The 24,496-nt window shown below is 42.1% G+C and overlaps 1 protein-coding gene across 1 annotated transcript in view; it reads left to right on the plus strand.

The window, feature by feature from the left end:
* LOC149306421 (extracellular serine/threonine protein kinase FAM20C-like) overlaps nucleotides 1-24,496 on the plus strand; it is a 74,649-nt gene that overhangs the window by 11,536 nt on the left and 38,617 nt on the right. Inside the window, exons 2-3 of the mRNA XM_089476870.1 lie at nucleotides 4,664-4,842; nucleotides 23,360-23,438. Coding sequence (XP_089332996.1) covers nucleotides 4,664-4,842; nucleotides 23,360-23,438 — 258 coding nt within the window. The remainder of the gene's footprint in view (nucleotides 1-4,663; nucleotides 4,843-23,359; nucleotides 23,439-24,496) is intronic.

The raw sequence follows: 24,496 nt of genomic DNA on the forward strand, positions 1-24,496 counted from the left end.
ACTCTGGAATACAAAATGGGTTATGGTTCAGCTTAAATGAAGTCCTGCTTCATGCTAATCCATTTTAAGGGAGTAAAAAACCATTGGCAGGTTTGCTGTATTGGTACCACCCAGCTTTCTATATGGAAAGAGATCTTGTAGCACCTTTGAGACTAAATGAAAGAAAGATGTTAGTGGCATCTTTCAGTTAGCCTCAAAGGTGCAACAACGGTGGTTCTCAATCTGTGGGTTGCGACCCCTTTGAGAGTCAAATGACCCCTTTGCAGGGGTTGCCTAGGACCATTGGAAAACACATATTTTCAGTTGTCTTAGGAACAGTTGGGGGTCACCACGACATGAGGAACTGTATTAAAGGGTCATGGCATAAGGAAGGTTGACAACCACTGTGTTACAAGATCTCTTTCCATATTGATTTTACAGATGGACACAACTATGTCTTTGAAAAGGTGGTGACCATATGTCCTACCTTATTTTATTATTTCTAGTCATTTAATTTATATTCCATCTTTCTTCCAATATGGGAGCCATAGATGTTCCATCTGTAGACTTAATGGAGAAGTGTCTTCTATATGAAGGGCTGTCTTGATTTGGAGGTATCCCCTTCATGGAGCACTTCCAAACCTAGTTTTGCTTAAAGGTAAAGAATCGTCAGTAGGGAAAACAGGGATCTTGAAGCTGTCCATCAGCAGTTGGTACCAGGGCAGTCACCAAATCTATGTTCTCCATTATGGCAAGGTGTTTTTGCACAGAACATCTACATTTGCATCTATACAGATTAATTAGTGTATGCCAATTTATGCAAGTCTGTGTCTGATTTTGTCCTCATCTTTCGTGATCCAAAAGTGGTCATCCTATTAAGCTTTACAGATCAAAAACATTGGATGCCTGCAGGAACTGTTATGATGAAAAGGAAAAATATAACTTGTAACAATCTAAATTATGGACAACATGCCCCATAGACAGTGGCAAATCCATGATGGTCTTTTAAAGATCTTAGGCAGATCTGAAATGAGCCAAATAGGTATGAATAGGAGGCCCTTCTTTGTAATTGTCCCCCTCCAGAGAAACTAATTTTCCAGACCTTCTTTGCTTCTTGGTTTCTAGAAAATAAAACAGCGTTCTCTTTCTTAAAAAAAAGTATTTGCAACAATTATACAGTATCTACCCAGCAATGAGATGCTTGTTTATTTTACTGACTTTACACAGCAAGAGAAGATGCCCTGAATCCTGTTGGTTACCCCCAACCAATATAGAACCATTGGATCAATTGTTGACTCAACATGCAGAGAAATCCCACTGAGTCCATGGTTCTACTCTGGTTTGGATTCAGCATAGGATCAGGCTAATGGGTTGTTGCCCACAGATATCTTATTATTATTATTATTATTATTATTATTATTATTATTAACCTTTATTTAGAAAGCACTGTACATTTACACATCTTGCTATTTAAAAGGAGATAAGGAGCCAGCATGAAGCAATGGAGTCTGGAGACCAGAGTTTCCCTCTTGGCCATGAAAACCTACTGGATGGCTGTGTACAAAATACACACTCTCAGCATTCAGAAAACCCTGTGATAGGTTTGCCTTAAGGTTGCTCTAAGTTGGAACCATCTTGAAGGCACACAACAACAACAACACAAGGGAGTGAGGAAAATATGGAAAGGAGAGCAAAGAAAGTCATGCAGCTAAGATGCTGTGTTGTTTTAGATATTTCTTTCATCGTTTTTACGGCCTGTTTTGTCAGTTGTGCATTTCATTCAGAAGCTATCTCAAGAGACTTTGAAATCAAAAGCAGGGTCAAGGCTTTTCAAAGGAATACAGTCCAATGTTGCAGCTATGCATAATATATACTCTCTCCTTCCCAAAAGCTAACAAGGTTTAAAAAACAGGGAGGAAGAGAAGGACAAAGAACAAGAAGGGGGTTAGAACAAGACAGAGCAGTAATATATTAACTTTTCTGGCAAACAGAAGAATTGGCACCGAAAAGAGGGAGAGAGAGGAATGAAAGATGGATTGCTTAAATGGGGACTCTTTTAAAATCCTTGCGATTTTGATTTATCCTTGATAACTGGATTGTGGTTTGGTATTGTACACAGCCTTGGATTTCAGCCTTTAATTTGTTTCATCCAAAAACATTTTGGTTACTCTGTATAGAATGGTTTTCAATGTGAATGCCTGACTCTTGACACAACAGCTCCCAATTTCCAACGTAACTGTCGCCGTCTCATTGAAACTGTCGTATAACAGGGTGTGATGTCTTTCTGAACATCCTATGAAGCAGCCAAGATGGGTGACTGCTTTGTTTTAGAAGATCTATATTCTACCTGCTGTTAAAATGAAACCTTTTCTTGTGAGGCAGGGCATCCGTGTTCAAACTCTAACAATGTGGATTCTTTCTAGAAAACATTACCTTCTTGGGCCTTCCCCAGAAAACAGGAATAGGGTTTGTTTTGCAATTAATAGTATGGCCATACCTCAGTCAGCACAGCTTCTAACCCTGACACTCCTTTTTGCAAAGCCTTTTTACACTCATCCTTTATTGGCTGTCTAGATAGAGGGATTTTTTAAAAATCAGCATTGGCATTGGGAGGATGGTGAAGGCAAGGGCTGTAGCAACACCAGCATTTGGAAACCATGCCCTATGAGGACCGCCTTAGGGAGCTGGGTATGTTTAGCCTGGAGAAAAGAAGGTTAAGAGGTGATATGATAGCCCTGTTTAAATATTTGAAGGGATGTCATATTGAGGAGGGAGCAAGCTTGTTTTCTGCTGCTCCAGAGACTAGGACCTGGAGCAATGGATGCAAGCTCTAGGAAAAGAGATTCCACCTTAACATTAGGAGGAACTTCCTGACAGTAAGGGCTGTTCAACAGTGGAACACACTCCTTCCTCGGAGTGTAGTGGAGTCTCCTTCCTTGGAGGTCTTCAAGCAGAGGCTGGATGGCCATCTGTTGGGGATGCTTTGATTGGGATTTCCTGCATGGCAGGGGGTTGGACTAGATGGCCCTTGCGGTCTCTTCCAACTCTATGATTCTATGATTCTATGATTTGGCTTTACATGTCTGTAGTAAACAATGCAATGAAATCTGAGTTGCGAAAGAGTGGGATTCTACTCTTAGCTGCTCCTATGGTAGCCATTGTGTACCTCCCTTGAGCAAGCAAGGTAAACAGAATCCTCCAGAATCCCTTACTGAGCATGTGAAAAGCAAAACAGAGACAAAAGGGAAGAGCAGGTAAACCTGCCTCTCCAGCTACCTCCCACACTTTTAAACAAAATATAGGTATGCAAGCTTGGCCAGTAAAGTGGAAATCAAAAGAAAAGAGGAAACATGTGAAAAGGAAAAGTCATCTCTGGATACATTGGGGAACGAGTATTCAAGTGGTCTCTAGAAGATCTTAAAATGCTTTCATTCACTACGCAAGCCTTAACCTACCTGATTTTTTCTTTTCGTTTTGCATACACACATATTGTTCATATGGATTTATTTATCCTGCCGTTTTCCTTACACAGGATCCAAGGTGGCTTGCAAACACTGAGTGAAAATGAATGAGATGTTTTGTTCTTTAGAATGAAAGGTTTTGAATGAAGAGCTTGTTGAAACTGCTCTTCTTCTTTGTGCCGTAGGTACCTATCCCTGTTTCCATATTACAGTGGCCCTGCTGCATTGGTATAGGATAGCAATCTGTGGATTCGACCACGCATGGATCACCATGCCCCATCTTATTCAATGGAGGTGTGTGCACATGGATGAGGATGTGCACTCTTTGCCACCACCCATTGGATAATATGGGGCATGATTGTCTGCATTTTTCCGCATCTGTTGTGAGGGCTTGGAACTGACCCTCCACTCCATGGATGGGAAGAGTCCACTGTATTTTATTCTCTCTGGTACCAAATTTTCTGCTAAACGAGCCATGTCCAGGAACACACCTACTTTATTAACTGAGGTATAACATTATTCTGGGTGGATAAGGGATTTGCAAACAACCCACCATAGCAACAGTAGTAGCAATATGCTCCAAGTAGAATGAGCTCAGAAGCTTCTATTTTCCTGAGAACTACTCATTATCCATTTCCACTCTTCTAATATGATCTAATCCTGTTCTTCCCAGCATTGTCATTTCTCTTGTCTCCTTTCTTAATACTGTAAATGATTTTTCAGGTCAAATGCATGGCTTGAGAGCAGTTGCCTTTAAATGGCAACTCATGCCTCTCTAAGACTTTGGGGCAATGGGATTTGCTAATTGGGGGAGGCATTTTAAAGTGTTCTGACATTGAGTAGGTTGGAGGGGATCATTGGGGGGTACACTGGGGGGAGTGGAAGAGGGCCACACAAGGTTTTTACAGCCTATAAGCTGCACTTTGCCTCGCCTGCTCTAACCACTACACCACACCAAGTCATAGAATCAAAGAGATCAAGCTGTTATTTGTGGATACTGTAAAGTAAGCATATCCACAGTATACAAACAAGAACACTGGTTTGCAGTTCAGCAAAGTCTAAATATCCCTGCAGTGGCCTGTCAAGTGCTTTTCTTGGCACTTCTCCGTGCCTTGGATTTGGTCCCATTTTCTCCCCCTCCCCACCCTGTCACAAAGTGCATTGCTGGCATTTTAAGGCAACCTAATCTTCTCTGCCATTTCTCATTTGTTTTCTTTTGGTAGGCAAAATGAAGGCAACGAAGACGAAGAATTCCTACCCACTGGAGAAACATCGATTGATTCCTATCCAAACTGGCTCAAGTTCCACATTGGCATTAACCGATACGAACTGTATTCCAGACACAACCCGGCCATTGGAGCCTTGCTGCAAGACCTGGCCTCCCAGAAAATAACAAGTGTTGGTAGGTTGATGAACGTACGGTTCCCGGTGGGATGCTGTGCAAATAAGTGGCTTGCTCTTGCTATGCTGTTGCTTGCAGATTCGGGGATATTTTGCATGGTTTACATTACAAGTTCCTGACAAAAGCTTGCTCTCGAAGATGGCAGGCGTAAAATACAGTCTGCTGCTCCCTGTGTACTGCCTTTGAAAACCAATCCCAAGAGAAAGCTTGGAGGAATTGAGTGGCAAAATGCAACAATAGCTTTGATGTAAAACTGGCACCGTCAATTTGACTTCACCCTTTGGAAGCTTTAATTTTGAGCAGAGCCAATTTAACTCCTCCCCCCCCCCCCAATATAGATGATGGATGATAGATAGATAGATAGATAGATAGATAGATAGATAGATAGTTTTTCAGGATCCACTAACAGCTGTTTTCCATCTTTGCATCCCACTTCGAACAATACTGTATAGAAGGCTAAGGGGCACATTAGCCTCCCCGGAGACATTGAAGATCCACATCCTTACCCCTGAAAGAGAGTCCTCAAATTCCCTCTGTGGGACCCAAGGATCATTATTGCCATGTTTTTAACCCCATCCCACTCTCCCCCATTTTAGATCCAGGAGATGCCTTTTTTAACAACTGGAAGAGAATGGAAATCTTCTTCATTTCCTTTCTGATTCCCAGTGGGAATCCCATGCCCCCAAGGAAGTTACTGGGTCTTGGGCCAGGAATAGGTGGGATGACACTGGCACCTGTAGGTATGCATGGCTTAGGGAAGGAAAGGCATTCTCAAGGAGCCATGTGCACAAGACCATTTCCTGGGGCCTTTTCACACAGTGATAGTGCTATGATTCAACAGCTGTGGCAACATCTTAATTTATAATTACACGAGGTACTTAGAATTCTCTACTGACAGTTGTAGTGCCTCACCAAACTACACACCCCAGGAATCCACACGATGCAGCCATGGCAGGTAAAGTGGAAGCATAGGACTATAACTATGGAGTGTGAAAGCTGGCCTCGGAACCTATTGATACAGTGTTTACGTTGTTCTTCCCCTTCTGCACTTCATTCTTTATGAACATAAGGCAATCTTGGGCATCTGTGGCCCTTTAGATGGGCTCTACAGATGGGGCAGTGGGGCATGCTCCTGGGCTGTGAAGCAATTAGAGTGTTCTGCCCCAAAAGCAGGAATTGGAGAAGATCAGAAACATGGCAGCAGCAGTTCTACCAAACTTTGCACACAGAGAGGACTTAACCAGGGAAGGTGCAGAGATAGAGAGGTGCTTGCATATGGCTATGGATGGTGGTGGTGGGGAGCCATCAGCACTGAAGAGCAGCTGTAATGGTAGCCCTTTCAAAAAGAGCAGCTATGTTAGGGTATGCTAGAGTGGTCCACTTCTTTTTGTTCTTATTATAAGCTTCCTAAACTTCTCTGCTGGCTCTAAATTTCTTTTCTAAGAGTACAATTCCCAGATGTCTCAGCTGCTTAGGGATGGTGGAAGGTGATGCCCAACAAGATCCAGAAGCCACAGTTGCCCACTCTGGAGATAGCAGTCTTGGGCCGTAGAATTTATTCTTTGTGAATCCCTTGGTCTTTGGGGTTATCTTTCAGTGGAAAGATACCTCTGTGCCCTCCCTCTGGCTGGTGATAATTTGTTTACTTTGGTTGCAGCCAGGATGACCTACAAAAGCTTCACTGGTGTAGCTCTGAGCAGCAGCAGCAGCACAATGTACAGATTACAGAATGTACTTAGCAGTGAGCACCAATTATGCCTTTGCAAACAAGAGATTGGCAGATAGAGGAGATGGAAGGTTGTTTTTTTCTACAGCAGTTCATGTTGGTGATTTCATTTGGGAGCCTTTTGTCCAGAGTTTCTGATTCATTACAACTACTACTAGTAGTAGTAGTACTGATGCTTCTTAAAAGCTTCCTCGTATACTTGTGTCATCTTTCCATGTTTTGCATGGTGCCAGTGACTTGGAAGCAAGTAACGCCAGGCAAGTGAATGCAAACGGGCTTACCTACTTTTGTATTAAGTACAAAATCAAACAAAGGATTGATCACACTAAACTATGTCACACAACTTTATTTCAAGGGTATGACAAGCATAATACTTTCACTGTGTAATTATTTGCACCACAGATGAAGAGTAGGGAGAGCTTAACATCTAAACAAACATCCCTTGGTAATTTGTTTACTTGTACGTACAAGTGCAGGGATGCATGTAAGCCATCATTTGATGTTAAGAGCATGAACTATAGTAAACTTTGGCCTTGCACACTCTCCTTCTTATTCTTTTGGTGCTGCTGTTAGATGACCTAAAATGTTTCAGTTGAACACTGCCACATGTTATGCCTAAACCTTACAGATCAACCAGTCGTAACTATAGTTTCCTAGAATAAGTCAACTTCATAAATGATTATTTGGATGGCTTTTGTCAATAAACCATAGTTAAGATTAACCCTAGTTTGTCAGGTCTGGATAATTTAGCAAACTGTGGTTAATCTGAAAGTAGATGCTTTTGAACTGGGCAGGAAGGAGGGGTGCCTAAACCTGATTTGGGGAACCGAGAAAGAGCAGTCTAGATAGTCTGAAGGGATTGAGGGCCACAAAAACACTATGGGGACCACACTCCCCTCTCTGTTCTATACCAATAAAACAGTGGTTCCCAACCTGTGGGTCAGGACACCTTTGGGGGCCCAACGGCCCTTTCACAGGGGTCACCTAAAACATATTTCCGATGGTCTTAGGAACTGAGACACCGCTCCTCCATGGTTGGAGGTCACAAGATGAGGAACTGTATTAAAGGGTCATGACATTAGGAAGGTTGAGAACCACTGCAATAAAGTAATTTTCCTCTTACACATTACATGCATTTTGAAATGTAGCCTTGTTGCATCTTTGTTATCATTAGATGTTACTGGTGGAAATGGCCTAGAGGGACCAGCTCGCATTTTGGTCAGCCCCAGTTAGTACTTGGATGGGAGACTGCCTATGAATATCCGATGCTGTGGGCTATATTTCAGAGGATGGCAGTAACCAATTACCTCTGAGTAGTCCTTGCCTAAGAAAACCCTATGACAATTCATGGGTTTGCCATGCGTTGGCAGGTGACTTGAAGGCACATACATGCATAATGGTATGCACACAATTATCTCGCTATCCATTTTCTTGCTTCTGCCAAGTTACAGCCAACACAAACTGCAGCCCTAGATCTCAGCTTTGTTTCTCTCCATATACTACCCCCTCGTAGCCCAGCCTTCCCTTTGCAAACTGCAGTATATACATGTTGTGATATTTCATTCCACATCGCTTCAGGGCAACAGCCTTGCTCAACCTGTGTTTCCTTGAAGAGTTTCCCTTTGAAGCACCTGAGCACCCTCCCCTCACTTTTGATTTTGCTTGGGTTGAGAAAGGAGACCCTCACACACAAACACAAAAGGCCTTTTCAATACCTCTTTGGCTCTGAGGATGTGGAGTGAGTGTGTGTTTGTGTGGGCATGGGTTCAGCTGCTGGAATATTTCTACTTTTGCTTTATTATCATTCCTGGCATTATTATTTCACTGTCCTTGAAACTGAAAAAAATATGTTGGTGGCTGGTTTATGTAGGAGACGAGGGGTTAAGGAGGAATTGTGCTTCGCCAAATGCTTAGGTTACAATGGGGCACCTTTTCTACCTGTGAGTACCTGAAAGAATGCCAGAAGGACAGTGTGAAATAGTGGGTGGAGTGGGTGTTGAAAGTAACTCTAGTTACTATGGCATTGTAAAATGGTGTCCCTTGTATAAACTTGCTAAATTGAGTTTTGCTTTTTGGATATGTATGTGTGTGTGTGTGCAAATATTTTCAAACCATGTTTGGTTGAATCACGATGCAGAATCTTTGTACACAAAGGGCCGACTGTATATCAAGATTTCTGGTATATTAGTATGGAAATGGAAGAATGGAGATAGGCTTTGTATATTTCATGGACCACTGATGCTTAGGACAATGTGATGAACCTATGGTCCTCCAGATGGTATTGGGTACCAGTCTCCATCATCTCTAGCCAGTGGCCATGTCTCCTGGGACTGATGGGATTTGAAATCCAGGAAGATCTGGAGTCCCACAGATTCCTCACTCCTACATGAGAGCTGCTGAGTCTATAACTAGGAACCTATGACATACTGCACATTTGGCCTATACAATACAACCCATGTATCTACAGAACCAGTACCCACAATTTAACTTATGCACATCTGAAAAATATGTTCTCTCTAGGCATTTCCTAGGTCCTCCAGAGCAATTCTATGGTATGCTTCTGGTGGAACTTGACATAGAGTTGTGCTGGAAGACCTAAAAATGCCTAAAGAGGTGGTCTCTCTAGGAATCTCTAGGTCTTCCAACACAACTCTAAGGTTGGCTTCTTCCAGAAGTCATTCATTTAAATAGGGTTTGCTGTTACACATGGTTTCTCATTTCCATGATATGTCCAGGAATGTATCCCCAATGGGCATGAGGGTAGTACTGTATACTGAGTAGTGGCAGTTGGTGCTTTCATGTCAATGGGATGAGGAATCTGCTCCAGGTTTTAATCTTATCTTTAAAGGAGCACTACATGGTGTAGAACCTCTTCAGAGGATAAGATTCAACCCCCAAAGAGCTCTTTTATAATTTGGACTGAAACCCAGAGCAGATTCATAACCCCACTGAGATAGAAGACATCAGTCAGCACTGATGTTGACCTCCAATGCCAACAGATAGAGCATGCCCCTAACTTGGGAAAGGGAACCTTTGGCTCTCTGGGTGTTTTGGACTACAACATCCATCAACCTTGCCTGTCAAAGCCAATGGTTAAGGAGTCAAAGTCTCCCCTGTAGCTGAAGCAGGAGGGGAAAATGGGTTACCAGTGAGTGAGGATGGACAAATTTGTTAGATTCTCTTTCTTAAGTGTTTGAATTTTATAAATCTCAACCAGAGCTCTGACGGGGAGGGCTAAATGTCTCGCAAAAACTACAATTACCAGCATTCGATAGCACTGAGCCATAGCCATTCAAGTGGTGTCCAAGCTGGATCATTTCTGCAGAGTGGACAGCCTCATATTCTGCAAACCAGCAGTGGTTAGGTAAAAGGCACTGCTGCAAACATGTGAAGGTGGGCATCTGAATGAAGCAAAGATCTCACCACCTCCACAGAAATACCTGCTATCCTCTATCTTGGGAAACAAAGGAATCGGCATGCAGGCCTTCACATCTTGCTTTGGAGGAAGCCAAATGGAATTGAGTGAATGTAGGGATCAGCTTCCTAGAAAACACACCCTGCAGATCTGCCCAGGTCTTGGCAGCCCAGTCAGCAAAAGGAACGTGTAACAATCCAGTCTCAAGGCCTCCAAAGCTGTGAGAGGACATGTTTATGTTCTCTCAAGAAAGTTGTCATAGCAGTGCAAGGTAATATTTACTGAATGTACTATTTTCATTTAACACGGCAGTATAATTTTCAAGCAATTAAAGAGTGCCAGAGCCATCAAAGGAGAGTGAGGTGGAGAGAGAGGCAAAAGAAGATGAGATGTTTCTGGAGGATACAAGTCAAGACTGGTTGGTTGCTACAGATGAGGTGTCCAAGTTCTTTAAAATGAACAGGAGAGCCTCAAGGGAGGACAGAAGAAGGCACTGCTGGGCAGCAATGGATTTTCCTCCCTCCTCTCTAAGGAGTTTATTACACTGGGGCTAATTTTGGCATTAAAGAGAGTTTAAAGCGCATTTAAAGCATCCTGCAAATAAAGTGAAAATGGCGAGTAATTGCATGAACGATTCCTAGGGTTACCCAGCTGGTTTCCATGACCAAGCTGGAATTCAAACATTGATCTCCAGAATCATAGTCCAATGCTCAAACCACGCTGGCTCTAGCAAACTGAAATTTGGATTGACTACAATATTGGTCCTCAGGATGGTTCTCCAGATGTTTTTGACTTCAGTCCCTAAAGGTCCTAGCCAACATGGCTGATGGTGGAGGATTTTGGGAGTTGTAATGCAACCACATATGGGAACGCACAGGAACCACTATGTTGCCATATTCTTTTGTCTGACCAAAAGATTCCATCTTCCCCCCTTTCCCCCCATTCTGTTCCATTCTCTTAAAGCATAATTAGATCTTTAAATATTATTTTGAATTGAGCATTGGCAGTAAATTTTTTCAGGGAAGAGTGAGCCTACACAACTCACAGGCAACGGTGCGTTGTGGAAGTGTAATTACCTGAATTAAGACACAGAAATGACCATAATTAGCAATTTCTTTGTGCCGCTTAAAATTTACATCTATAATAATGCCACCTGCATGAGCGAGAGAGTTGTTTAATTAGAAACACTGCATGGTATATAATAGTTAGATGCGACTCGTTAATAATGCCAGGCATCTTTCCCCTTCGACTAAAATTAACAAGAGGGCTGCCCTTGGTTTCTAAGGGAAGAGAGGACGCCTCGGGGTCTCTCTTTTTATTCCTTTGCCTGAAGAAATGAGTGCACAACCTGAGTAGTTTAATTTCTAAAATCTACAATGCGTTTCGCTTGGGCGGGCGACATAATTAAAGAGGTGGCACATGCCGTTATAGGCGTAATTAGCAAGTGATGCGGTTAACTAACTTGGGCAATGATAAAATTGGGGGAAACTGATGAAAATGGGTCCAGAATTCGGCCTAGAGTTCAGATAGGGAATCTGTGGTCTTCCACTTGCTTACCTACCTTCCCTTCCTTCGGCTAACGTTCTCTCTGATGTTTTGCTTATAAAGCCTGACAGGGGAGAGAAGGTAGCTGCAGGTTGTTTTTAGACCAGTGCTTTGCATGCAGAAAGATGAAGTTCAGCCCTTGGCATCTCCAGGAAGGTTTGTTAGACCAACTTTCATTTTACTGGCACCCTAAGTTCCACCAACTGGAGTTAGAGGGGGGAAACCCCTTGAAATGAAAGAACAGGGTGCCATGTGCAAATTCAGCACCAGAGATAAAAGCCAGCATGGTATAGCAACTTGGATATTGGACTAGGATTCTGGGAGAACAGGGTTTGACTTCAGCCCCTAAAAGTCTTAACCAACGTGGCTGATGGTGAACGATTCTAGGAGTTGTAGTGCGAACCACATATGGGAACACACAGGAACCACTGTGTTGCCGTATTCTTCTGTCTCACCAGTGAGGAAACCCACTGGGGGACCTTGGACAAATGACACTCTCTCAGCCTCAGATCACCAGATAGATCACAAGACTAGGGGTCAGCAGCTGGAATGGAGGTGGTGGCCAGTTTTTGCCTTTGTTCCCCCATGGGCTTTTCTGGTGCATTCCAGGGAACTGAAGTCAGCCCAAAATGAAGGTACATCAAAATCAGTTGTTGGGTTTTTTTATTTTGACTTACCTTTAAAATATTTGCTTGGTTTAATTTCTGGGGCATTTTTTTATTCAGCATTTATGCCAGACATGTTTTGGTGCATTTGGGCAATGAGCTGGGTGATATTCAAGCCCGTTTCTTCTAATGGGGAGACTGACAACTTTGAGGGTACTCTCTGTGACTTGTAGGGATTCCCCAGTAGATCTCCATCTATCACTAATTCCTCCTCTACCTTTCTCCATCCCTTAGCATAGACAATACTGAGCCAGGAGGCACAATGATTGGGCTTTGAACCTATGGGTTTTGTTTTGCTTTGTTCTGGCCATGTTTATTGCTCCCTCTCCAAATCACGCAGTTCTCAGAAATGAAAAGGTTTCCCATTCTTGATTTATACATGCAACAAACAAAAGGTTGATTCTCAACCTTCCTAATGCCGCAATACAGTGATCTCCAACCATACAATTATTTTGTCTCGGTTCCTAAAACCATATGAAATATGTGTTTTCCGATGGTCTTAGGTGACTCCTGTGAAAGGGTCATTCGACCCCCAGGTTGAGACCCACTGGCTTAGAATAAAGCAAGTGTTCTTAATCTGGATCTCCCCTGTTTTCCCCTCTAACCACATCCTCACCATGGCTCTTCAGTGGAAAAAATTCTAGGCGAATAATACATTTCCTCTAGGTCTGACATTGACTTGCTAATTTTCTCTGCATGTGGTATTTTGGGCTCCGGGAAGCACTGAAACATGATTTCTGCTTCATGGAATAGACACAAAGCACATGATTTGCTCTGCAAAGCACCTCTTCTATTTTTATCAGTGGCTGCTAAATTGGTCATTGGCTTGAAAATGGAAACAAACAAACAAAAAAAAGCAATGTGCAACAAAGCCAGGATTCCCACCAACTGAAGGTCAGCGCATAGGAAAAGCGTGTGATATTTTATTCATGGGGAAATGTCACAATGAAGTCAAAAGCTGTAATCAAGCCAGGCCTGTTCCATTTCTTATGATTTCTTGGGCTACCTTGGAATATAGTTATTTAACTAACAGTGCCTTACTCCAGGAAAATGCACAATAGACAATAGAGGAGTGTATGTTTAAAGCTTCTTCTTTGGCTACATTATACTGTATTGTGCTATATTGTATTATATAAGAACCAGGGGCTTTACAGATATTAATGACCTCCTGCCAGGGCTTGGGAAACCTTCCATTGAAACTGGGACATTGTGTGTTGTAAGCCAGGTGCTTCACCTGCTGAGCTGGGACTCTCATTGTAAGGCATCATTTCAGCTCAGAACTGAATTGGGAATTCATTGTTCTGTCATTCAGCTGAAACAGAATAGGAAACGAAATCCAGAATTGATTCTGCTGCGGTGGGTTTGTTGCATGTATAAATCAAGAATGGGAAACCTTTTCATTTCTGAGAACTGCATGATTTGGAGAGGGAGCAATAAACATGGCCAGAACAAAGCAAAACAAAACCCATAGGTTCACACTTTTTCTACTTGCCTTTCTGCCAATCTCTCCTCTCTTTCCTTCTTTGACCTTTCTTTCCTTCTCTCCCCTTAAGCCCCCCCTTTCCTGACATGGGATTTGGCCAAGAGAAAGGATGTACATTCATGCAAGAATGAATACTTACTATAGTTTTTCTCACCGCTGCAGGATAAAGCAAATACTTCTCCATAGCACTATCCTTGTATTCAGATGTCTGAAGGTACTGCAGAGAAATTACTTTGTGGAGACATGCACAAGGATGTGCTTTTTTGCACATACAAAAAAAAATGTCTCCAGGAAACCAGTTTTTGTGCAAAGGAACAACAACAACAACAACAACAGCATGTGCTTTTCTCCACAGAATAATTCCTCTGCAACACCTCATGGCCATTGAATATTTGGATGAAGCTGAGCAAAGTTCTCACTGGCCTATTATTCCTGATAGAGTTAATGTGCTTTTCATTGTGAGAACAAATAATAATGGATATTCTTTCCATCCATAGCCAAAGGTCACAGGTTATCTCTCACTAACATAGGTTGACAGATACAAGAATGGACTTTAGCCATGTACAAATGCAAATGTAGAAATAAATGCTGAAATATAATTAAAACTTCCATATGTCTGACCACAGTGGGCTAAGACTATGATCAGTGACCAATGTGCTTGCTATGTCATAGCAAGCACATTGGTCACTGATCATAGTCTTAGCCCACTGTGGTCAGACATATGGAAGTTTTAATTATATTTCAGCATTTATTTCTACCTCCCAGACATGGACTGTGAAGACACAGTGTCAAGGCTTCTGATGTCCTTTTTAGGTGCTCTTGGATGGGACAACCCTTCAAATAGGGCAGTGATGGTGAACCTATGGCATGCATACCAGAGGTGGCACTCAGAGCCCTCTCTGTGGACACATGTGCCATCGCCCCAGCACAGAGTTTGCCAGAGTTTGTTACTAGAAAGCCAGAGGGACATGGCACTTTGCAATAAATAAGTGGGTTTGGGGTTGCAGTTTGGGCACTTGGCCTCTAAAAGGTTCACCATCACTGAAATAGAGGATTGTCCTTTTAACAACTTTCAAATAAAGTGTAGACATAAGCATCCTACTGGAGAACTTTGGATTTCTTCTGAGTGTTTTTAAGGGTTCCTTCAGTTAAAAACTTAGTAGCTGTTGTGTGCCTTCAAGTCATATCTAACTTATAGTGACCGACCCTAAGGCAGACCTACTATTAGTGGAAAGTTAGGAGTGGTGAATAAAAGTCTATGTTGTAGGAGTGGTTGATCTTCAGCCAGTTGATCTTCCTCTGTAATGCACTACTTTGGGGTGTATTCCTAGAGCACACTGCCCATTGATAGCATGGCACAGAGGCTTAGTTGGGACCTCTCATAAACCCCAGATCATAAATCCTGGAACATTTCCCAGAACACTTTGCCAAATGTAGTTCTCCCAGAAATGAGTTGACATGAGCCTTTCATCGATGGTAGACAAGGACCACACCTCAGGGTCAGAAAACGTAAGTGAAGGTTTGACTGAAAGCCAATCTGTGTCATAGAAAACCCTCTTGAGTGAAGCAATGAAACTCTTCCAAAATGCAAACCTTAAAAGTAAGCTGAAATTCGAAGGCGTTTAAATCAGCCGTGACTTCGCTGACTTTGAGAGGGTCAAGGTGGTTGCTAGGATGCTGGGAGCGAGTGCAGTTTGGTTAACCTTTATATGACATTACTTAGCTTAATCTTTGCTTTCCATTCTTTTAGGTGAGTTGTAATGCTGAAAGATTAAATGTAACATTTGCATATCAGTGTGCTTTCAACACTGTGTAAACGTTCTGGGCGATCTTTGCCAAAGTTAACTATATACATTGGGAACATTGTAAAGGCTTTAACAAAAGATGCAATGTGTGCTTCTGGCATCAGTGCATATCCAGGAGGGTGGCTACTTGTGTGTTAACCAATGAAAATAAGAGTGTGTGGCACACAATGACATTGACTGGGCAATTTGCAGATTTCCATCCAGCCCCAAAGGCTGCTTTTGTGACCTTGCACCTCTCGGCTCCCCGAAACTGACCTTTCCCTGTCCAGGAAAGAGAAGGCCTATCGTTTCTCCTAGGAACCTTTAGATCTTTTTAAATAGGTCAATCTTTTAAATAGGTTGCAGCTCCCCTCCAAGCAATCCTTACCATTTAAAAAACATTTTTTCAAGCCAAAGGTAGACTTCCAACTGCTTCTGTTTTTTAATTTATTTGATTTTTGACTTTTGAGGGGACCCTGGGGCAGAAAATTGGCCCATTGAAATTATTCACCCCTGAAATATGAGCACAAAAGAGGACGGAGATTTGCATAGCATTTCCCAATGTTTGTACAAGTTACTGGCTCAAGCATACCTGCCGGTTTTTACAATCAATCCTCTATTGGCCCACTTTTCTAGTTGCTTTTAAAATGGTCCTGTTTTTCACACCTCTTCCTCATTCTCCCCTTTGGCCTGTTACAGACAGCCAAAATAAAGCTGCTTCGGGTCTCTTTGGAGGTACGCTATTTAAATGATGCATGGGTCCTAAGAGTCTGGAGGTTGCACCAAAGCCACACTCCATTCCTAAGCACTGGAGTGCAGCTTTGGTGCAGCTTCCGGATTCTTAGGATGTACACATCATTTAAACAGCATACCTCCAAAGAGACCTGAAGCAGCTTTATTTTGGCATTCTGTAACAGGCCATAGTCTCCTGCTTATTTCCATTGCTGGAAATGGAATTCAAAGTGCAAAAGTAGTCAGAACTCAGTTGACTCAATACTGGAGAGAAGAGAGGAAGGGGGCAGAATATTGCCCTTCCCAATAGGCTCAGGCAAAAGCAAACTGTGGCAGCTTCTCTTATCCTCTGTGTTCTTCCTCATTCATAACTTTTGCCATCGTGACCATACTGTGATGTTGCTTGGCCACTTGCCTTGGTTTTCATGTGTGAAACTTTGAAGGATACGCGCAAGTTTCTCTACAAGTACAAATGCGTTCTTTTCATTTCTGCATCAGCTTTCACCGGGTTTCATGTAAAAGTCTGCATTTGTGTTCTTGAGCATATGTCTGTGTCCATGAAAATTAATATGCAGTTTTGTACACAATTTCCCTAAAAATGCCCATTTTTGCAAGTGCCACCTTTAATATATGAATTTCTATATACAATGTTATTTAATGCACCTATTTTGGCACCACATGTCCTTTCACTTCCCTGTGGAATTGTGCATTGGAGAAGTGCATCCCAGAAATCCAGAGGCCTGTGAGATCCTTGCATTCTGATTTATACATTTGTTTGAAAGAATGAGAATTAGGCTGGTTCGTGTTAAAATTGTGGACCAGATGAATTTTGCTTTCGGCGCTGCGTGGGTCTTTTGCAGAGCAGAAAACACAAGTAAACAAAAACATGGCAGTCTTTATATTGACGAAGTTGGAGTTCAGTTTTATCTGGTGCCCTGGATAAAGAGTCAATAGGCGCCAAATTAATGTCCCATTTTGAGGCTTTGTTAACATGCCGTTCCAAGACATTACTGGCAGTGGTGACTTAAGTGTCATTATGTGGCTTTCTTGAGATCTGTTGACACAATCCGGTATGCTATAAATCCTCAAGACAATTTTATTTGGGGAGAAAATGAAGCCTCTCAGTTGGCAACTCCAAATAGGCAAACAGAGTCTGGGTTATTTTCTAATGTATTATTTAGCATGGAGGCAGGGAGGGAGACTTGGGTAATACTGTATGAAGCATGAGTGGGAAAGTGGCTTTTTTTGCTCTTATTTGTAGAGTTAACAAACAGCCTAGAATGTGACTTCAGTGGCCTGAATCCTATTTGTAGATTAGAGGAACTCAATTGAATCAATAAGGTTTCCTGCCTTTCAGTTTGTCATCAGATTGATTTTGACTTACAGTGAACCTAAGAATAAGAGACAGTCGGCATGGCCTAATGGTTTGAGCATAGGACTATGGCTCTAAAGACCAGGGTTTGAATCCCAGCTCAACCATGGAAACCCACTGGGTGACCCTGGGCAAGTCACATTCTCTCAGGATGAAAGAGAGGATGAAAGAGAAAAGAGAGAGGAGGAGAGAGAGATGGGGACATTTCAAAAGCAGCTTAAAAGGGGGGTAACAAAAGATTAATTGGGAGTGTGACTGCTAAATTGGGGCAGTTGGCGGGTATGATTAAGCCCCCTCACATGCTCCCATAAAACATGACTGAGAAGGTGAAAGGAGTGGACAAAAGGCTTGCCCAGAAGATCTCAGTGCTTTCACAAGCTCATACAGGTCAGTGTGGTCCCTCAAAGAGCCTGTAGCCAAATTACCGCAACGATGAGTCAATGTCTAATGCATAGTTCAGATGATGAAATCTTACCTGCAGAGACAGGCTTATAAAGCCAGCCAAACTCCTGTTGGCACCAGAGACAATCTTCTATGTTTGGGCTAATGAATTGCAATGCCTCTCTCTGGCTAGGCGGCATTGCAAAAAAAATCAAATTCAGTCTGAGAGTTGACCTGTTGGTAGAGAGAACAAGGCAAAAGTAAGACACACACACACACACACACCATGTTTCTTGAGTTAAAATCCACTTTAGCAAATCTGTTGAAATCATTGGGACCTAAGTTACAAGTAGTTCAGATTGACAAATTGTGAAGGTAGCTAGAGTTTCTGCATTGAGCCGGGGAAGGACTCAATGACCTGTGGAGCCTTTTCTAACTCTGTGGTTGTGTAAGTCCCAGTCATTTCCATGGATTTCTTCTAGATAGGACTAGCATTGAATTTAGACCTATTTCCCTCAGCACCTAAGGATGGTCTCACGTTTGCTTCCATAATATAACATGCGCTAGTTATACACAGGTACTTAGGCATGTCAAATTTCCACCCAATGCTTTGTAATTGTATCCATTTTGCCAGTAAGATGAAGGCATAGATGCTTTTAGTTTGGGGTGTAGCAATCTTTGTTGGCATAATACTGAGTTCAAATAATTATAGCATTTGAAACTAGATTTGTGTGTAATGCTGCAAATATGTTTGGGAGAGAGAGAGAAACATTGTGTTGTAAGTAGTAGAAACATACAAATTTGCAATCCCTTTGCCAAATATCAAATGGTATAATAAAAGTAATTGATTAGCAACAGAAAAATAATGTCACTTAGTATTTGCCCCTGCTATTTGGCCATTTCCTTTAGAAAGAAAAGTGTGCTTTTCTATAATGTGAAACAAGGATAACTGTTTTCATTGGGCAAGGGTTGGACCTGAAGGTGTGCTTGGCATTGACCGATGCTCATCTCTCATATCTTCAGCAATGCACTAAGGCTCTTACTGTTATGTGTTTGGATTTGGAGTCTTGACCTTTCTTTTCACATGGGTTCAGGTTTTCCTCTTGTTCTTTTTCCCCCGGAGGAGGCTAATCCGCCAGACAGAGGATTGCTAATGCTATTGTTTGTGCTTCCTAGGAAAAGCCAGGAGGCATCTGCCCATGTTTTCTTTCGCAAATCAATGTTAAGAGTCCACAGTCCAACTGATAAAAGGGCCCAAACAGACTGGCCAAAATAAAGCTGCTTTGGCTCACTTTAGAGGTATGCTGTTTAAATGACGCATGTGTCCTAAGAGGCCAGAAGCCACGCTAAAGCCATGCTCCAGACCGTGTGGTCAGGTTGGCACATGTTATTAATGCAGAGGAAGACACAGACTAGGAAAGGCTGCAGCAGTTTGCTTTTGCCTGAGCCTCCTGAAGAAGGCAAGATTCTGGCCTCTCCTCTCTCGATTCCTAGGTTAACGCAATTCAGACTACATTTGTACTTTGAACTCACTTTATACCTGTAGAGAAAGGGAGAAATAAGATGAGGAGAGAGAATCTGGTACGTTTTAAAAGCAGCTAAAAAACTGGAACAATAGAGGATTAATCTGGATTGTCCCTACCAAACTGGGGCAGCTGGAGAGTATAAGGAGATGCAGACCACAATGTTACCTGTTGAGAAAATTGACTAGTGCTCACCAAATAGTTGCTCACCTCTGTCTTATAATAAGATACCATTTGTTCGACACACTCAAACAGCTAAAAAGGGGAGCAGAATGTTATCTGTCTACAGGGAACAGACTTAGGGCATCTACATTGTAGAAATAATGCAGTTTCGGTGCTGGATCCCCATCCAATAGAATTCTGGTAGTTGTAATTTTGCAAGGTCTTTAGCCTGCTCTGCCAAAGAGTGATGGTGGCTCCCCAAACTACAAATCTCAGGATGCTGTAGGATGGACCCATGGCAGTTAAAGTGGTGTGAAACCACATTATTTCTACAGTGCAGATGGACCTTGAGACAAGGAGCCTTTTAACTTTTCAATGGTCCTGACTGTACTCTGTGTGTGTGTGTGTGTGTGTGTGTGTGTGTGTGTGTATACACACATACATATATCTATATGTATATATGTATGTATGAAAACAAGGGTCTTGGTTGTTTGTTTCCCAGTTGAAGAAGCAGTATGCTCCTCTTCCTTCCAAATATTGGCCCACTCAGCACCGCTGACTTAATCTAATATGTGAAATCCACATGCTCTGCCTATTCAGTGCAAAATACTTAATGCCCTTTAATTTCTAATTATTTATTTGTTCCTCTGGGAAGGATTGGTAATGCAAGAGAAGGCTGGGGTCAGCAAAACAGCTAGGCTGGAGGGACTGTTTTGCTGCAGCAGAAGAGTAATTAAACTGACCAGATTTGCATAACATTTTATTGCACAGGAAAGGAAAGGAAAGGAAAGGAGAACGGGATTAGGAGCTTGTGACCTATCAGGAATAAATCACCAAGAGTAATAATTAAAAAGATGCGAAACTAATAGGACTAGTTAGGGGACAGAAAGCGTTCCAGATGTAAAAGGCTGGAGAAAGTGAGCTTTGAAGCTGAATACATACCCTCCAACTATCTCAATTTGGCATGAACTAGCCCTAATAATCCTCTGTTGTTCCACTTTTTAAGGTCCTTTTTAAAATGTCTGGGTTTCTTTCTCCTCTTCCCACTTCCCTCTTTGTCCTCAGTTGTTTTCAATTGCGGCAACTGGAGTTCAAAGTGCAAAAGTAGTTGCACTCAGTTAGCTCAGCAAAGGGGAAAAGGAGAGTTGGGAAGCTGCCTTTCCCAGGAGGCTCAGGCAAAAGCAAACTGCTGCAGACTTTTCTAGCTTTGTGGTTTTCTTCGTTAAAAACGTTTGCCATCTTAACCACATCTGATGTTGCTTGACTGCATGCATTCCAGTTTTCACCTGTGACACATGGTTGTGTGTATGTATACATGAGCTAAGTTACGGGACAGTCTCCTTCCCACAATTAATCCAGTCTAGAGATGTGGGCTATTTCTTTTGGTGTTATTTTCAAACGGAGAACAAAAGCTGACCAATGCGAGCAGCTTCTAAAAATGGAAAGGTACAGTTTGATTAATCACACGTATTGATTATTTTGATGTGTGAAAGAGAGGGAGCGTGTGTGTGTATGTGTGTGTGCTAATGGACTTTAACACCTTATCATTTATTTAATTTATATCGAGTCCCGTCCCCCCCGAAATGAGATCCACGACTGATAAGACTGAGTTCATTCTCAACTCAGAATGATGCTGGCTATGGGGCGTTAGATGAGATGGCTTCTAACTGAAATGCCCTTACTCAGACATCACCCTTTTGGGGGGGTGATCTCAGAGATTAGTCGGCAGAGAGATCTGCTTGGACAGCTGCTCCAAAGAAAACTCAGAGAAGCCAAAAAATGTGAGGGAAGGTGGAAAGGAGACAGAGAGAAGGAGGAAGCAGTTATGTCTCCTCCAGATCTCCTCCAGTCCAGTGGCACAACCTTTATGCTGGTACAAAGCTGGGCCTGGGTAGTCCTAGATAATCATTTAAAGGACCAAATCTTGAGTTTTAAGATCTTTGGGGAAGGGCTTTCTCTTGCTCTTTCAATGGCATGGTTAGTGAGGACAAAAGAGGGCAACTTCTTGCGGGGTGCCACCAGGCTCTGGAACTTCTCTCCCAGAGAGGTGAAACTGGCATCCTCCTTGCTCTCCTTTTTTAGGCAGATGAAGACCGTTTCATTTTGGTCGGCCTTTTCTGACTTGACCGCTCAGGGTGAAATGACTTTTACATTTTACATTTATGGCCCTCCATATCCACAGACTCTTTTTCAACCATGAAAAATTATCAAGAAAAGTATAATCTGAAAAAATGAAACTTTGATTTTGCCATCTTAAATAAGAGACATTATCTTACTATGCCACTGTATTTAATGGAACTTGAGTATCCACAGATTTTGGTATCCACAGGGGTCCTGGAACAAAACCTCTGCAGATACTAAGGGCCCACTATATATGTTGTGTTGGTTACATTTGTTCTTCTTTTGAAGTGTCTGTTTTTAACTGACTTTAATTTTATTGATTGGTATTAATTGCCATCCAGTCAGACGGCACTTTTGAGACTAACTGAAAGAAACTGTTAGCATAAGCGACCATCTTCCCTTTCAGTAGTCTCAAAGGTGCAACAAGATCCCTTTGCATACTGATCCAGACTAACACAGTTGTGTCTGAATTCTACCCCTATGAATAAGAGACTGTTAAGTCACTCTGTTTCCAACAGCCCTGCTCAGAGTCTTGCGGGTTTCTTAACTGAGCTTAATTATATTTTAAACTTTTGTACAGGATAAATTTTCTAGCTGTATCTATTTTTTTGGAATTGGGGAAAATACTATCATTATCATTATCATTTTCATTTCTAAGATTCCTAGGCTCTAATAAGCACAGCTTGAGCCAACTCAATGTCAGCTCATCTGGCTCTCAGCTGTCTTAGCAAGACAGGATTGCTCTCTTACTCAGTTCTGACTTCTAGGAATTGAATGCAGAACTGAATACAGTTCATATGGTTTGCCTTCCACATTTGCAGCTTTGATTTTTTGCAGATTTGATTATTCATGGATTTGATTAATATGTTCTCTTTAGGAATCTTTTGGTCCTCCAGCACGACTCTGTGGTCAGCTTTGGCCAGAGGTCCCACTGGAGAACCTCATCAAATGAGGACCACATGGACATGGCCCATGGGCTTCATATGTCCCACCATTGATGAACAAGCTGACTGTATCAGATTTGTGCACATTTTAGAACTATAGACAGTCGCAGTGTTTTCAAAGGGGCATGTTTTGTCAAGCCTATGTTTTCTTCTTTCACAGACATGTCCGGTCAAGCCCTTTTCTTTTTCTTTTTCAAGACATACTGCAAGCTCAAAAATATACAGATGCACAGGATATAAATCAAGTAAATAGATACACTTGTAAACAGTAGATTTCCAACTGCAAATTGTATTTGGTTCTGGATCCAGTACCTGGACTGAACTCAACTATAGCTGCTTTGGGTCCCATTTCTGGAGATAAGCAGGATATAAATCAAATAAATAAATACACATGTAAGTTGTAGATTTCCAACTACAGTGAGCCCTTCACATTTGCTGGGGTTAGGGTTGCAGGACCTCTGTGAAAGTGGAAAAAGTGTAAATTGAACAGGGATGTGAACCCTGGTCTCCTGGTGTCCCAGTCCAACAATCAAATCACGACACCACATTGGTTCACATACAGTTAGCTGTGACGTTTCCGTACAAATGTTACTAGGTGTCTACTGAACCCTGTTTTGCAGTCGAATCATTTGTCTTCATTTTCCCCTTCTGCTTTCCCCTACAGCAATGAAATCAGGAGGCACCCAGCTCAAACTTATCATGACATTCCAGAACTATGGACAAGCTTTGTTTAAGCCAATGAAGTAAGTGAACAATCTACGATTCCTATTGTCAATGTTGTTATCAATGTAAATTTAAAAACCTGCCAACACTTTCCCTCTGAAGATTGTCAACAGATCATCAGTGGTCAGTGACATTTTCAACCAAGCGAAGGACCAAATGAGATATGGTATTATTCATCCCAATTTCATGGCTGTTTCTTTAGCGTAATGTAAAGAGCAGCCATGAGATGTGACAATTTGGATCATATTATAGGACTGGGGAGAGGGGAGGTCTAGCGCTCATCGCTACCTTGGCCATGGATGACATGGTTGCCCCCATCCCACCCCAATACATCTGCATCAAGAGTGAAGATAATACTTCCTACCAAGGGTAACCAACCGAATGTAGGGGTGTAAATCTTCACTAATTTTGTTCTCAATGCACACATAGAATAATTTGAGTAATTTCTTTCCCATGGGAAGTCTTTGAAAACCTTAAAGTTCTTGAAGACTATTCCGGGTTTGGGAATTATTCAGCACAAAATTCACATGGAGTATTTTTGTGCAGAAAACAGCATTTTTATTATATTACTGCCTGCTCAGCAAATGTTGTCTTCTGCATAGAGGATCTTGCTCTCTGTGCAAAATTCAGCATGGCATAAGAACCAAATTATGACGATTCTCATCAGTCCAGGATTCTTCACATCAGGATTTTCCAAATTTTGAAAAGACATTGATAACCATTTTTAAAAATAGTTTTGAATATGCTTCCAGTCCCTAATCTGCTGCCTTCTGGATGTTTTGGACTGCTGCTCATATCAGCCCCATCCACATGGCTAAACATCTAGAGCGAGCACCACCTTGTGTAGTCTTTCTCTACTCTGTTTGGAAGCCTCTTTCCAACCTCTCAGGTAGACCTTCCCATCATCCATGATTTGATCCTTTTAATTCAAGGATGGATCTGTTGATGTCATTGTATTGCTGATCTCATTAGTGTCAAAAAATCATAGGAGTGGCATTCCAGCATTAAATGGAGATGCTGGAGATTGAACTCGGGACCTTCTCAATGTGATGCACATGTTTTTTCCAGTAAGCTAAGA

The sequence above is a fragment of the Sceloporus occidentalis genome, unplaced genomic scaffold (assembly GCF_023333645.1).
Source record: "Sceloporus occidentalis isolate IW3139 unplaced genomic scaffold, rSceOcc1.0.p SCAF_10, whole genome shotgun sequence".
Classification (NCBI taxonomy): Eukaryota; Metazoa; Chordata; class Lepidosauria; order Squamata; family Phrynosomatidae; genus Sceloporus; species Sceloporus occidentalis.